At 52.0% G+C, this 15,034-nt stretch overlaps 2 protein-coding genes across 5 annotated transcripts in view; both read right to left on the bottom strand.

Annotated features, from left to right (window-relative positions):
- Positions 1-3,473: 3,473 nt before the first annotated feature.
- Positions 3,474-10,277, bottom strand: CABP5 (calcium binding protein 5). 2 transcript variants are annotated; one of them, XM_044256999.1, is made up of 6 exons: positions 10,040-10,277; positions 8,689-8,719; positions 7,652-7,795; positions 6,660-6,769; positions 5,145-5,292; positions 3,474-4,018 (listed from the first exon to the last, which is right to left on the bottom strand). In XM_044256999.1, exons 1-6 carry the CDS (start codon positions 10,100-10,102, stop codon positions 3,993-3,995), a joined length of 522 nt encoding a protein of 173 aa, XP_044112934.1. In that variant the 5' UTR covers positions 10,103-10,277; the 3' UTR covers positions 3,474-3,992. The 2 variants fall into 2 exon arrangements, with proteins under 2 accessions (XP_044112934.1, XP_044112935.1); XM_044257000.1 differs by having other exon boundaries at positions 5,163-5,292.
- A 2,537-nt stretch (positions 10,278-12,814) lies between these two features.
- The window catches only part of LIG1 (DNA ligase 1), a 37,086-nt gene continuing 34,866 nt past the window's right edge, over positions 12,815-15,034 (bottom strand). For all 3 annotated transcript variants that reach the window (XM_044256996.1, XM_044256997.1, XM_044256998.1), the window contains exons 26-28: positions 14,667-14,810; positions 13,219-13,311; positions 12,815-13,094 (exon numbers count right to left, since the gene is read on the bottom strand). In XM_044256996.1, the coding sequence (XP_044112931.1) occupies positions 13,011-13,094; positions 13,219-13,311; positions 14,667-14,810 (321 nt within the window). In that variant the 3' untranslated portion in view covers positions 12,815-13,010. The remainder of the gene's footprint in view (positions 13,095-13,218; positions 13,312-14,666; positions 14,811-15,034) is intronic.

Raw genomic sequence — 15,034 nt, 5'->3', positions numbered from 1 at the left:
AACAGGATGAGCTCCATGACCCAGAGGTGAGGTGAAGTGGGGGTAGGGAGAGACTGGGACAGCTTCCTGACTTAGAAGGAGGTGGACAAACTCTTTCAGACCCTGAAAGTTACCATGCCAAGTTTTAGGACCAGGAGGCCTTGGGTGTGCAAGGAAAACAGAATTTCTCTAGAACATGAGAAGAAAAGATGGGCTTGAAAGGAAACCACCAGGACTTCTCCAGTCCCCAGAGGACATGGCACCAGGTTGTTGATCTGCTAACCCCATAACTAAGTAGCCAGTGGAGGAAAAGGTGGGGTCATTTCTGCTCCCCATCATGTGGGTCGCTCCCCCACCTCCATACATAAGTCTTCCAATCTCTCCGCAGGATCCACTTCACTCTCCCTTCTAGCTCTTTCCTCTGGCTTCAGTATTCTAAGGCCTGTGGAAACTCTCCATACTTCCTGCGTGGTTCTACTGACCTAAGCACTCTGGTTCTGGGATTTAAACACAAACAGAAGCCCTTCCCTCAGATGTGGGGACAACTCTCGTATTTCTAGCACTATATACCCTTAGGACGCATGTGGCTTATGGATGACTCCTGAATTTTGGCTTGGCCATGAAAATTATCTTCCTGGAGTAGAGGAGAGGCAAAGGAGTGGACTTGGGGCTCTGGGTACCATCCTAACAGGGTGGATATTTAAAAACACTCACATGTTGTTGTGCCTGGGTAGCTCAGTCGGTCAAGCCTCTCTTGGCTCAGGTCATGAGCTCAGGGTCATAAATTGAGCCCTGAGTTGGACTCTGTGCTCCCTTTCCCTCATTCCACCCCCCACTCTCCCTCTCTCTCTCTCTCTCTTTTTTCTCTAAAACAAAACCCAAACCCAAACCAAGAACACCCACAAGTCATCCCCAGGCTGTGGCTGGAAAGAAGAACATTTTTAGTGGACATCCAGAGCACAACTATCTTCTTCAGGCCCCTCTTTCACCAAACCTATTAGTAGAGGTGAGGCTGAGGTGCTCATGGTTAGTGTTTTCCAGACCCTGTGAGCCAGGTGAAGGGCAGGGGTGTCTAACCACTTTTGTCTCAGCTCCTCATCTTCTGACTCAGTCTTGAAAACCAATACAGTACTTTGGTATTCACATTGTGTTTTGAGTCAGTGCATACCTATTACCTGAATGCCGGCTTATGATTTTATTTTCCAGGGGAGGAAAAATATCTTCAGTGGAAGACGGACATACCAAGTTTAGAACCTGCTTTGTCTTTTTCATAGAGTCTTTCAAGTTTAATCGCTTTTAGAAATACCTTGTTCACCATTTTGCTTGATCATTTGGTCCTTTGTGAAAATCAGAGGGGAAATGTGGCATAACCACCAATAAAGGAGCCCACAGTTAACCCCGGGGATGCCCTTTGTACCTCTTAGAATGAGAGAGATGCAGAGGGACAGGAATGTGGTGAAGGAAGCATTGGTGATGGCATTGGTGAGTATCATGGGGGGAGGTCAGATTCTCAGCCCAGGAGCCCAAGGAAGGAACTGCAGCCTGCTCTCTCTTTCTGGGAAATGGTAGATTTGGGTGGAGCATTTGTAGATACTTGTTAAATCAGTAATAAATAAATTCGTAAGTAAACAGAAGGTAGAGAATGTAGAGAAGTCATTGCACTCGATGTAATGGGTGTTACATGCAACTGACAGATCACTAAATACTACCCCTGAAACTAATAATACAGTATATGTTAACAGTATAGGAATTTAAATAAAGAATTAAAAAAAAAAGAAAATTCATTGCAATCCTACCTTGACTATCCTTGCCCTATGCCAGTGGCAGACATCAGTAATTGATTACAGAGTCTGTTTCCCTGTGAGCCCAGATGAATCCTCGTGTTATTGTTCTCCTCCCTCTCCTCCTCCCCACTCTTGCCCCTCCCCCTCTTTCATAAAACACTGAGCAATTGTAACCACTATCCCACACTGCCTGCAGACATCGGGGATAGATTTAACCATTCAGCCTCATGGTACCAATCTGATTGTCTAAAATGACATTGCATAGACATTGGAGAAGCCCAAAGATCTGATTCCATGATGGCTCAAGAACCACAACACGCCAATCACATACAAACATGCCACAGGAAACCTGGCCTTCCTGCCCCCAGATCCTACATGTGCCTCATCCTTGTCTCCAGCCTTCCCTCACACACTTCCTGCCTCTGCCCCCTCATTCAGTACACTCCAGCCCCTACCCTATTCCCGACTCCAGCCTCTGTGCCTTGCTTATGCGGAATCCCCTTCCCCTTGCCCTTCTGACATCATTCATAAAATCACTGTTGATAAAATGTTGATTTAGCAGAATAAAAATAAAATTCAGTTTCTCAGCCTCACTCACCAGGTTTAAAACTCAGTAGCCACATGTGGTGAGTGACTACCATAACAGTGCAAATCTAGAACATTCCATCATCATGGTTTAACCCTGATCCACCCCCTTACCTCTGTCTGACCACCATGGCTTCCCACCATTCCTCCAACACAGCCAACTACATTCCTGCCTCAGGGCGTTTGCATTTGCTCTACACTGTGTTGGAAGTGCTCTTCCTTTGGATATGCCCCTGTTGCTCAGTAGACTCCCTGATGTCCCTACATGGAATGGGGACTCCTGCTCGTTCTCAGACCAACCCCTTAAACCACCTTCCTGCTCCATTTTTCTCCATATCTCTTACCAACTTCTACCATACTAACTAGGATTATATTTAATCATGTATTTTGTTCTGTGTCTGTCTCCTCTCTTTATAATATAAGTTCTCTGGGAGAGGGGCAGGGATTGGTGTATTTCATTCATCATGGGAGCCCCATGCTTGGAAGAGCACCTACAGCAACAACTTCATATATCACTGTTGAATAAATGCAGCGCAGAAGGGGAGGAAGGGACGGAGGGAAGGGAAGGAGACAGGGAGGAAGGAAGGGCAAAAACGAAATTTTAATTTTATGAAACGAGGTTATTGAACTGGACGACCCATTATATACATCTACTTAGTGGGTTTCAGATGTGAGGAAAACTTTCTGGAAGGTGGGACACGTACTTTGGGGACCTGGTGTTCCTGGAGCATCCTGCCCTCAGGTAGAGGTGAGGAGGAACAGACCCTCCGGTTTCAGGGCACAGGTCAGTGTCAGGGTGTGGGGACTGGCATGACGCCCCTCCTAACAGAGGCCATATCCCAGAGTGCCCGGTGTGGCCCAATGCAGTGGGGCTGGGGTTCTCAGGAATGGTTTCCACACTACCTGGCTGAGCTGGAATTTGAGAACTCCCCATCCCCCCCACCTTTGCTTGATGACATTTTGCAGGGGATTAACTCCCCTGGGGATCAGCTTGCCCTAAACCTTGGTAATCCAGATTTATGATTTAATTCAGTGGCCTGAGTATCTTACACAAGGAAAAGGAAGTAGGAGGCTAGAGGGAAAAAGCAGACTGAGCTTCTGAGAAATGAACAAAACGGGCTAAGCTCACTTTTGAAAGCCTCTTTAATGAACCATTTCTAAGCCTAGTCTTATCAGGAACCCCATTTGTAGCCCCAAGATCGGCATGCCCCCTCTTACTGGCAGAAAGAAACTGAGGAGATTGGAAGCAAGAAGGGGGGGAAGTGTGGACTACGGGCTGAACTTTTTCAGGAGTTGGACCCAAGAGGATGCTGGGGAAGAGACATAGGCATTGGGGATTATGAAAAGTCAAAAGGTGTCCTTAACCTTTGGAATTGGGGGAGTGGCACTAACCCTAGTCCCAATCTCATTTCTGTATGTAGACTCCTCCTTCTTAATCTCACTCTAGAGAGGTACCCCTCACCCCATAGTGCTATCTGGACAAAGTGACCGCTCCAGGCTAACCTCAGCTCATGCTCTCTCTGCAGGGCCCATCACCATGCACCCTCCAACCCTCTCTCCTGGAAGGGCCCAGGGGGATTCAGTCTTCAGCAAATGTTTGATCCACGTTGGCCAGGGAGGGGGTATGGGGCTTCTGGAACCTTCTCAGCGAGACATCATCTTCACAAACTCTGCAAAGAAAAGTCCCTGGTGAGACGCATATTTGTAAGGGCGGTGGCCAGGTTTACTTTTGAACCCTTACTGTGTGTGTGTGTGTGTGTGTGTGTGTGTGTGTGTGTGAGGAACCATGGGGGATCTGCAGGCAAGTCCCTGGTGTACCTCAGTTTCTTCATCTCCAACCTGGGAGTCACAGGACGGCCATATGCCTTCTATAGTCTTTCAGATGGTTAAACAAGATCATGCTTATAAGACATATGAAGTGTTCAATAATAACTGTGATTATCTGATCTCATACTTTCAACTAATCTTGGAGGAGAAAATACCATTTTTACAGATAGGCAAACAGAGGTCAGTGAGGCTGACCAGTGAGCCTGAGGTCACGTGGATGGTGAGTGGCAAAGCCTGGAATGAAGGCAGGGTGCCCCTGACTGCTCCGTGACTCCATGCCAGATGAGCTCCAGGGCCCCACCCAGGTCCTGAGGTCAGTCTGTCCTTCCCCTGCCTGAGGATCTGTCTCCGACCTTGTCCAGATTTCCAGTGGTGTCCCCTGCACACCTGAACCTGGCGAGATCCAGCAGGCATCCAGAAAACGTTTACTAAGCTGTGGTCATGCAATGAATATCTACCAAACTTCCCTCTGGGGACTGACAGTGGACGGTTCAGAGAACATCCCTCATCGCCCTCCAGGAATCTGATGGCCCGGACGATGAACACAACTCAGAGCATCAAAGTCTTCAGCGATTACTCCCTTTGAAGGGAGAGGAACAGGAAAATGTCTGTAGGACCACAGAGTGGGGTTTAATACATCCAGCTAAGGGTGAAGGGAAGCTTCTTGGCAGAGGCTTTGCTGTGCCGATTCCCAAGGGATGGATAAAACCTAAGAATGCACTGATGGGGAAGGTGCAGGAAGTGGAAGGAACATCAGGGAAAAAGGAACAGGATTTGAGGGACACAGAGCAGGGGCCAAGGGTGCCCCAGAGCACAGCAGCTCAGAGAGAGGTTGCTGAAGTGTGGAGTGGGTGGGGCGCAGACCATGGATGCACTTGAATATTGGGTTAAGAATTTAGCTTTTGTCAGGGTGCCTGGGTGGCTCAGAGGGTTAAGCGTCTACCAGTGGCTATCCCCATGCAATGTCACCTTCAAAGTCAACGGTACCGTCTCCGTTCACATCGGCCTCCTGCACAACCTCCGAGATCTCACGGGGTGTGAGCTTCTCTCCCAGGAGCCTCTGCATGGCCTGCTGCAGCTCCCCGAGGGTGATCTCTCCATCTCCATTGGCGTCAAACTGACGGAAGCAGGGGGGGTGATGTCAGCCACAAGTACGACAATCCCAAGAGCAGTGTTTACTGATCAGTTAACTGTGGGTCAGGAATTAAGATAAGTGCTTTTGCACATGGTGTACAGGGGGGTCAGGTCCCCGAAGGTGGTCATCAGCACTGCCTTGTTCACTGCCCCATTCGCTGCCCTGTGCCCAGCCCCAAACAGTGCCTGCCACCTGATATGCTGAATCAATGAACTCTTTTCAAACCTCCATGCTGCAAACACTTTACCGATCTACCGGAATGTTTCATATGTTCTACATCCCAAGCAGGTGGGGCAACTACCTATCCTTCCCTAGTCAGCTGATGCTAATGTGGCCAAAGCCACAATCATCTCTTGCCTGGACCATCATGACAGCTCCCCCTCCATTGGTCCTCTGGATCCCCTCATGGTCCATACATCAGAGCCTTGTGTTCATGTTTGTTTAAAACAAATCAGGGGTGCCTGCCTTCAGTTCAGTTCATGATCTCGGGGTCCTGGGATCAAGTCTCGTGTTGGGCTCTTTGCTCAGCAAGGAGACTGCTTCTCCCTGTCCCTCTGCCCCTGCTCATCCTCTCTCTCTCTCTCAAATAAACAAATAAAATCTTTTTAAAATAAAAGTAAAGGTAGACCACACACCCAAGTTTTTCTGAAAGGAATGTTTCCCAGTAACTGAACTGTGTATTTGTTTTTAAATTCACACAAATTGAATTTATATTCTGTTGAATATAAGTGAAAATTGAAAAAATAATCGAATTGAAAGTAATCAAAATTAGACAAAATGAAAAAAAAATGAGTTCCTCAATCACACCTGCTATATATCAAAGGCAGACGCTTAACCTACTGAGTCACCCAGGCACTCCTGAGAAACGCATTTTATTAGGGGATGAAAGCGAATTTCACCAAGCCCCTCACCTCCCTGGATCTCATTTTTAAAGCATCTCTACAAGTGGGTTAAACCAGATTATCTCTTTGCATTCCCCTGTGGGATCTCAAATTATTGGATTCCTTCTTCCCATTACGGGCACAGAAATTAGAGGTCCTAACGTGTGTTCTGGGGATTGCAGGACCTTGGGTAAGATTTGTAAATTCCATAAGCCTCATTGTTCTCATATGCATAACTGGGATAAGGAGTCACTTACCCCTACTGTTCCATATGATGTATAAACTAGAGAGTATGTGTAGAGGGCCTTGTACTTTGCAAGTGTTTGGAAGATGTCATTTTCCTTCCCTATACATCCCATTATAGTTCCCAAAAAACTTGGTTTGGGTGGGTTCCGTCCACACTTGAAGACCAGTCATAGAACCCTGAGGTTTCCTTCAAGCACTGACACCATGAAACTCTTAACTCACTTCCTTGAAGGCATCTCTCATCTCCTGGACACCAATCATCCCTGCTGTTTCAGCTAGCAGTTTGGGCGTCATCAGCTCCACAAAATCATCAAAGTCGACACGGCCACCCACTGAGGACAGAAGAGGCAGGTCTAGTGAGATGCCAAGGAACCAACCCCCCATGACCCCACTGGACCCTTTGAGGTCTGGAGGTCTGTTCAACAGGGAGAACTGTTCCTATCTCTCTGCCTTCTGAGAACTTTCCCTCTCAGCCAACCTGGGCCCCAGAGTCCCTCTAATCCCAACCAGGGTGGACCGAGTGCGTGGGATGGAAGTCACTAGCTGTCCCTGTGACCTTGGACAAATCTCTTAATTAGTTCAGATCTACGTTCGCTCATCTGTTGGTCTGTAGAAGGGGGAGAGTGAATTCAGTGGGAGCCAAATCCCTTCCGGATAGGAACACGATCCCATCCATGCCTAGCCTCATTTACTCTGTGGTACGCCTGGAAGCAAAGCCCAGAGCAATTTTGTCCAAGCTTCCTTCTCAAAATGAGCTCTGAAATCCATCCCAAGTTTGCTTCCGGTGGTAAACTGGGTTCCAATCTTGCCCTCTACCAATGCATCTCGGTGGTTGTGGTTGTGACCTCCATAAATCACCCCTTACTGGAGGCTAAGCCTGACCTGCATCAGCTCCTTTATCACAATCCCACAAGGAGTGACATCGTCTCTGCCTGACAGGTGGGGAAACGGACTCAAGCATGGGAGCTGACTCCACATTTCAAAAGTACCACCATCAGTAAATGATAGAAGTGGGTCTTGAACCGAAATCTGCCTTGAAGAGTCACCCTTTTATCCACTTCCAACACTGCCTCCCTGAGTCCATCCTGGAGTGCTTAGTTCCAGACTCCGAGGGACCCCTACCCTCTTCCTTCTCTCTGGCTTAGCCTCACATCCCTCCCCCTTCCACCATAGCCCTTCCCCACTCCCAGCAGTTCTTCCCGCCCTGGCCTCACAGTTCATGCGGATTTGCTGGCCCAGTTCAATGAGCTCCATCTCTGTGGGCATGTAACCCATCGTCCTCATGAGATTCCCCAAATCTTTACAGGAGATGAACCCATCTCTGTCCTTGTCGAACTCAAGAAATGCTTCCCGAAGCTCTGAAAAGTTAAGAGAGAAGAACCTGAAACAGTCCATGGGGAAGACTGGCATCCCTTGAAACCATCAGGGAGTCACCAACTAGAAACTTTGCAAAGGAGAAGGCATCTTTGAAAACAAAAGTTTCAAAAAGGAGTGATGTATGAAATGTGGCTGGAGATTGTAACATGCAAGACCAAAATGTACAAGAGAAATGATCCGTGACACTGCAAAGCGACGGCACGGCGGTCCTCCAAATTCTGGGCTGAAATTATGCGAAGCTTCCAAACCACCAAAAGAGAAGTCAAGTTTTTGATTCAACTTAAAACTCATGCATGTGAAATAAGTCCATCGGAGAAAGACAACTATCATATGATCTCCATGATATGAGGAAGTGGAGATGCAACGTGGGGGTTTGGGGGGGTAGGAAAAGAAAAAATGAAAGAAGATGGGATCGGGAGGGCGACAAACCATAAAAGACTCAATCTCACAAAACAGGCTGAGAGTTGCTGGGAGGAGGGGGGTCTGGAGAGGGTGGAGGGGTTATGGACATTGGGGAGGGTATGTGCTATGGTGAGTGCTTGTGAAATGTGTAAACCTGGCGATTCACAGACCTGTACCCCTGGGGATAAAAATATATTATATGTTTATTAAAAAATTAAAAAATTAATAAACAAAACCCCCAAAACTCATGCATGTGTCTCTCCTGGGTCTCTGAGATACTTAGGGATGGGCATGCCTTTTAAATACTTTGGGAGGCTCCTAAGTGAGCATGAGAAGGAGTTGCACAAAATCACGGCTGAGTGGGAAGAGAGAGGGGGATGAAGCTTGTGTGGGAAGGGTCTACCCTGAGATGCACAGGAAGAAGCCTGGGGGGGTGGATGACAATGAGGTGGCATTCGGGGACAGAGGTTACCTTCGATCTCATCTTGTCCCAGGGGTCTTTCCTGGAAAGGAATGCAGGGAGAGGGTCAGGGAGCCAATATCCACTTCTCTAAATGCGTCCCCTCCCTCCTCCGAGCAACCCCTTCCCTTTCCTGTCTCTCCCCACCCCGCCCTCCACTTCCTTCTCCCACCTCCTGACTCCCACCCCTGATGGCTTCCCGCCCTCTTTCTCATCACTTCCCGTTTCCTCTCGCCTATCCCGGAATCTTGAACTCTCTCCCTCTGTCTTTCCTGAACAGACATCCCTCCCATTGTGCTGCAAGAGGCTTTCGATGCCACGGCATCCAATCCCCTCCTTTCTCTGGGACAAGAAAACGAGGCTTGGAATCACATTGCTCTGAGCGCCAATGTCATTTAAATCTCAGAACCACCTGGGGAGGTAGGACCAAACAGCATTCCCATCTTTCTTGAGAGGAAGCTGAGGAACAGAGAGGTTAAGGAAATGGCCAGAGGTCACACGGCTCCTAAGTGGCAGAGCCCTTCCAGGGGCAGGGAGACATTGAATCACTTTCTTAAGGTCAGGTGCAGTGAGGGTTGAGACTTGAAATCTGAGCCAAAATTCTTTCCACTATACCCCTTGATTCTTTCCCTATGGGCCCCATTCTTTCTCCCAAGGGTTAGAAGCCGTTTGCATGGGACCAGCATTCAGTGGAGTCTGGGTGGGATGTCCCTGGGTATGTGGCACGCCACCTGAGGAGCCCCACCAGCCTCAGGCTTCTCCCTTTATTCTTGCCCCCCCTCCAACTTCTCTTATTGTCTCTCCCCTCATCCCCCCCCCCCCCCCCCCCGCCTATCATCTGAAAGCCTAACAAGGAAAGGTAAGCCCCCTGGAATCGAATAGATCTGAATGGACCCTGCCACTCAGTAACTGTGTAAGGCAGGGGCTTTGTGATTCAGCCTTAGCATCTGCATCTGTGAAATGGGAACGCAAGGATGGCTTCGTGGGCTTAACAGGATGAAATGACAGTGGGAAAGCAAAGCCCTTTGCCCAGGGCTGGGCATGCAGCAGCGCAAAGGGCTTTGGTGTGGGCACTGGTGTCATCATCATCATCGTCCTTGCTCTGGGTGTCCATAGGAATGGGTGGTGACAAACAGGGTCACCCCAGTTCCCCTTTAATTTGTGGGTCTCCCTCTCCCCTTTTTGCCGCTGACTTCTGATTTCACCCTCACCCACCTCACTGGCCCACCGAACTCCCCGAATTCTACCTTCTCAGGCACGCACCCCCTGCCTGGGCCCCCCACCTAGCCCCTGGCCCCTTGCACCTGTCACGCCCCTTCTTACCCCGTGCCCCGGACTCCCTTTGCCTTGCCCGCCATCTCACCCGCTGTTTCTCGGCGATGCCTTTCCTCAAGAAGATGCAGGCGGGGCCCATGGGAAACTGCATGGAGGGGCAGGGCACGGGACACCGGGCACCAGGCTCAAGGCGGCTCCCCCTCCTTCTTGTCCCCCTCCTTCCCGTCCCCCTAGGCGGGTTGGGCTTCCTTATCTTCCCTGGCACTCCTTCACCAAGTCTTCCTGCCTCTCTGGGCCTCTCCCTCAGTCCGGGTCCCAGTGTCCGAGAGTTGTGACAGCTGGATCAGAAACCTCTCCAGAGGATGGGGAGGGATCAGAGCGGTTCCTGCCTCCCCATCTGGCTTGAGTGACGTGGAGGAAGCGCCAGTCTCAGCCTCTGACCTTTTATCCCCAGAATAGAACTGGATGGTCTTGAAACCGGGGATTAGAGCGGAGGGCACCTATTGATTCACTTTCCAGCAGGCCTGTAGGGTGCTCGCTCCAAGCCGGGCCTCCGCCGGCCTCCAGGCCTGTGAAGATGTAGCGGACATGGCCCATGGCCTCAGGGAGCGGCAGTCACTGAGCCCAGTGACAGTCTGACTTCAGGAAGTGGCCACTCACAGCAATTAAGGGCGAGCGAGCGAGGGGGTTGGGGAAGGGAAGCCCAAGGAGGTGCTGAGGGTCTCTACCGGTGGGGTTGGGAGGGAATCAGGACAGGGAGCCAGAGTTCAGATCGGGTGTGGGAGTGAGGGGGTGCCCACACAGTGAGGAGTTCTAGGGACAGCGGGGCACGGAGTGTTGGGGCATGGGGAGAGGAGCCTGGCGGGCCCTGTGGGAGCAGCAGCAGCTGAATGAGAACGTGTCGAAGGCAGGTCCCTAGGATGTCCACTCACGGGGGCAGCACGGTGTAGGGCGTGGATGCGGGTTCAGGGCCAGAAGGGCAGTCCCGCTGCACGGGGTACGGGCGCGGAAGGGAGAGGAGTGGCATGCGGGATTCTACGACAGAGAAAGGGAAATCAGGTTCCTCATGGGTACAGAAAGGGGGGAAAAGGAGGAGTCTGCAGTATCGGGATGAGAATCAGAGGCACGGGTTTGTACTGGTGGGTTTCGGTACAGAGAGAGGGACATAATAGTAAACACAGACGTCATGGGGTGCACGGGGATGTCATCGAGCTAAGAGGACACCTCCAGCATCCGGGGCTTGACTTCTAAATACCATTCCCCACGAAAAGGGCCCGAGTCCTGGGAGACTGCACTGCTCCCACGTCTGGAGCAGGAAGAGCAAGTCTAAGATGACCCTAAAACCTCTTGGGCAGTAAAGCAAGGACAGAGTTGTGGGGTCCCGGCAAAGGGACAGAGGTCAGCTGGAAGAAGCTCCCCAGCCATATTAGGGGCAATTTGAAAATCCAAATAAACAACAACAGGGCATACAGGGTAACACAGGAAGCCAGGAATCCATGTAAGAGTGCCAGGTGTGGTAATATTTATTTACATCGCACAAGGTACCCCTTACAATATGCTAACTGCAAAGGAGGGTCGCTTTAAGAGGGGGACACCGAGCAGACCGTATCTTCATCAAATGATTCAAATGAACATCATCAGTTATGTGACAATTCGAAATTATATATTCGATTCATGTGCAATAATGAATGAGCGCTCCTGTCCCCTCCCCCGCTCTGCACACACTTCCCAGGACTCAGCTCCAAGCACCTTCTGCCCTTGATGGGTATCGACAAGTTCTAGAAGCATTGCACCAAGGAAAGATGTTCTAGCTGCTGCCCCCAGCCCCTGGACCTCTCACCCAAAGGTCATCCCTTCACCATCTGCATCTCCAGCCGTCGGCAGATCTTGTCACTTCCAGACCTTCACTGCTTGCAGGATTAGGTTCCACACCCTCGAGGGGCCACATGAGGCTCCCCCCGAGAGGCACTCTGGGCACAGGGCCTCCTGCAGACCGCCCGGACCGAATCCTGGCCCTCTGTCTCCTAGATAGAGGATGTAGGTAAACTAACTTCCATCCCTTTGCCTCAGTGCCCCCATCTGTCAAATGGGGGTATAAAAATTGTTGCAAGGGTCTTTGGTGAGTGAGGACGTCCCCGCCCAGCCCTGGCAGAGGGCCAGGCGGCCACGGCTACTTGGGTGCGTGTGTTCACGGGGGTCTGCAGAGGCACTGGGGGAGAAAGAGCATGCCCCCTGCCCTGCTTTCCTCAGGAAGACTGGGTTCTGTGCCTAAGGGAACCACGGGGCTGGGGATCTATGGCCTCACGGCTCAGGCCCCAGAATCAGCAGTCCCCAGTCGGTGAGCTGCAGAGCTGGGGAGGGAGTCTCACAGTCACTGCACTGACTGCCTCCCACGAGGATGGGGCCTGGAGCCGGACTGCTGGGTCAGAACCCCGGTGTGGGCCTGGATGCCCAATCCCTGATATGTGCCCCACAACCCCCACTGCCTGCCTGGCAGGACCGCTGAGGGTTACCGGAGTTAACATTCATGGTCAAGGCCACCACTGTCTCCTACTGTCTCCTAATAGCATGTAGCATGTCTCCGCTGTTTCCTAATAGCATGTGGCTGCTTACAGGAAAATTCATGAAAATGAAATAAAACACACCATGGCTCAGTGGTCGGGCGCGGCCGGTGGCCATCCTGCTTGGCCGTGTGGACATGGGATGTTTCCAGCGCCATGGAAACGTATGGGAAGGTGCTGGCACGGGGCCTGTCACACGCCACCCATGTGGGAGCTCCTGGGGCTGCACCCCAGAGCCCAGCAAACACCCTGACACAGTGCCGGGTGTTCAATAATTATTTATTGAAGAAAATGATCAAATAAATCCCACACCCCGCTTAACCCATCCCCCTCACACACACACACGCACACACACACACACAGACGTGCACACGCACGCACACCTGTGACACTCCAGACTGCCCCCCGCGACCGCAACAGCAGGTCTGCCAAGCAAGAGGATATCTGTGTGTCCGCCCCTCTGCGCCCCCGGCCCCCAGCCCCTGGGCGGGCAGGAGCCTAGTAGAAATCTTCTGGGTCGGAGTCCAGGTCCGCGCCCTGCTGATTCTGAATCTGACTCTGCTTCCTGTACAGCGAGGCCACCTGCAAAGAGCGGGCGGTGGCGGAGGGGCTCAGAAGCCCCAGGGCTGCCCCCCAACCTCAGTTCCAGAACCCTCCACCGAGCAGCTGGTGTGGCCAGGCAAGCGCACCCCGGCTGAGGCCTCACCTGGGCGCTGGTGGTGGCCTCCTCTGGCTTCTTGTCTTCACGGACGCGGATAAACCGAGGGAAGCGAAGGGAGATCCCCTTCTCACCATCCACCTGGGGGAGGGGGCGAGGTTGGAAATGCTCCTGGGGTTCAGGCCACAGGCCGCTCCTGGCAGCAGGTCCCCAGCCCGGGTCTCCTCCCCGCGCCTGCCCTCTGGCCTCGGTTTCCTGATCCATACAATGGGGCCAAGCAACAGGTTGTCAAGACCGAATAAGGGAATAAAGCACTTGGAGCACAATGACAGCTTAAGAGCCAGCAGCTGGGACCTCGGCTGCCGTCCTATTGTCACCCGGGGGCAGGGCAGCAGAGACCCGGGGTAGGTTTGAGAACCAGACAGCACAGTTCGAATCCCAGCTCCCAGCTCAGGGGCTGTGTGACCCTGGCCCAGCGCCCTCGGCTCCGGGGCTCTACCCACCCCCACCCAGCTGCAGGCCGGGCTCGCTCAGTGCTTCGTGAGCATGGGAGGGTGTAAGGCAGGGCCGGGCCTGCGAGCAGGGCGCCTGCTTCGCTCGGAAGCTCCGTCTACGCCGCTCCTGCCACTTGTCACCGAGGGACCCTGACTGCCTAACAGGGAGCCTGAGCGAGAAATGTTAAGACAGAAATTTGATGTAAAAAGGCGAGTTCTGGGGTGGCCTGGGGGGCTCAGTCGGCTGAGCATCCAATGCTTGGTTTGGGCTCAGGTCACGACCTCAGGGTTGTGAGGTCGAGCCCTGCGCCGGCTCTGCGCTCGGCGGAGTCTGCTTGGGATTTTCGCCCTCTGCACCCCCCACCCCTGCGCTCTCTCTCTCTAAAATAACTATATCTTGGGTGAAAAAACAAACCCGAGTTCTGCCTTTAAATTTTAAGTCCACTCCCAATCAGAGAAGCACACGCTAGCTAGATCCTGAAGTCTGAGGGGATTGAAAAGGAAACACGTTTTGAACTCAAGCCTCCCCTAGCACCGGGCCGACCGGGGAGCTGGCCTGGGGGGCGGAGCCACTGGTCAGGGAGATCAGCCTGGGGATTTAAAAACCTGGCAGCGTGAAAATGAATTACGGTCGGGAAAGATGGGCCCCAGCCATCACTGCCCAGCAGGAAGTGTCCCAAGCTTTACATTCGGAAGAACTGTGTTTTCAAAAATGCTGAGGAGCCGAATGTGAGCTTATTGGTATTAAAGGAAATAACTTCAGCATCTACTTTCTGCACCTGTGGAATTTCTTTCTTTCTTTCTTTCTTTTTTTTTTTTCCACATTGAGACGTGGAGCCTGTTGTTGGGTGCCCAAAAAAATGTGAGCTCAAGCTCTCCTAGTTACTACAGCCCGGGCACAGGCGTGGGCTCTATCTCCCGTCTTGCTCCCCATCTCCCATCCAGAAGCTCGACCCCAGGTCCCTCCTGCTGCCTTCGGCCCGCAGGGCCCCGGCTACTTACCAGGCCCCGGGCAGCGGGGTAGATGGGGGACAGGGACAGGTCAGCGCATTTCACCTCCCACACGGCGCTGGGGTCCAGCCAGTGGTCAGGGGCCACGGCACCATCCACCCGGACATAGGGGCGCGGGCTGGGCAGCACCAGGGCCTGCGGGCAACGGCAGTGGGTGTGAGGAGGACAGGGTCTCGGGTCTCCAAGTCAAGGCTGGGGGTTGGGGGTCGGGGAGACGGGTAAGGGGACAAAAATGGGGCACGAGTACAGACAGTGACACAGGCATGTCTTAACGGAAAAGCCTGGGTGGGGATGAGGGGAATGAACAAAAGAGCCAGAGAGACAAATAGAGAGAAAACTGAAGACTGTCACAGAGACAG

The sequence above is a fragment of the Neovison vison genome, chromosome 7 (assembly GCF_020171115.1).
Source record: "Neovison vison isolate M4711 chromosome 7, ASM_NN_V1, whole genome shotgun sequence".
In the NCBI taxonomy this organism is placed as follows: domain Eukaryota; kingdom Metazoa; phylum Chordata; class Mammalia; order Carnivora; family Mustelidae; genus Neogale; species Neogale vison.
This window is presented reverse-complemented; position numbering and strand designations above follow the sequence as displayed.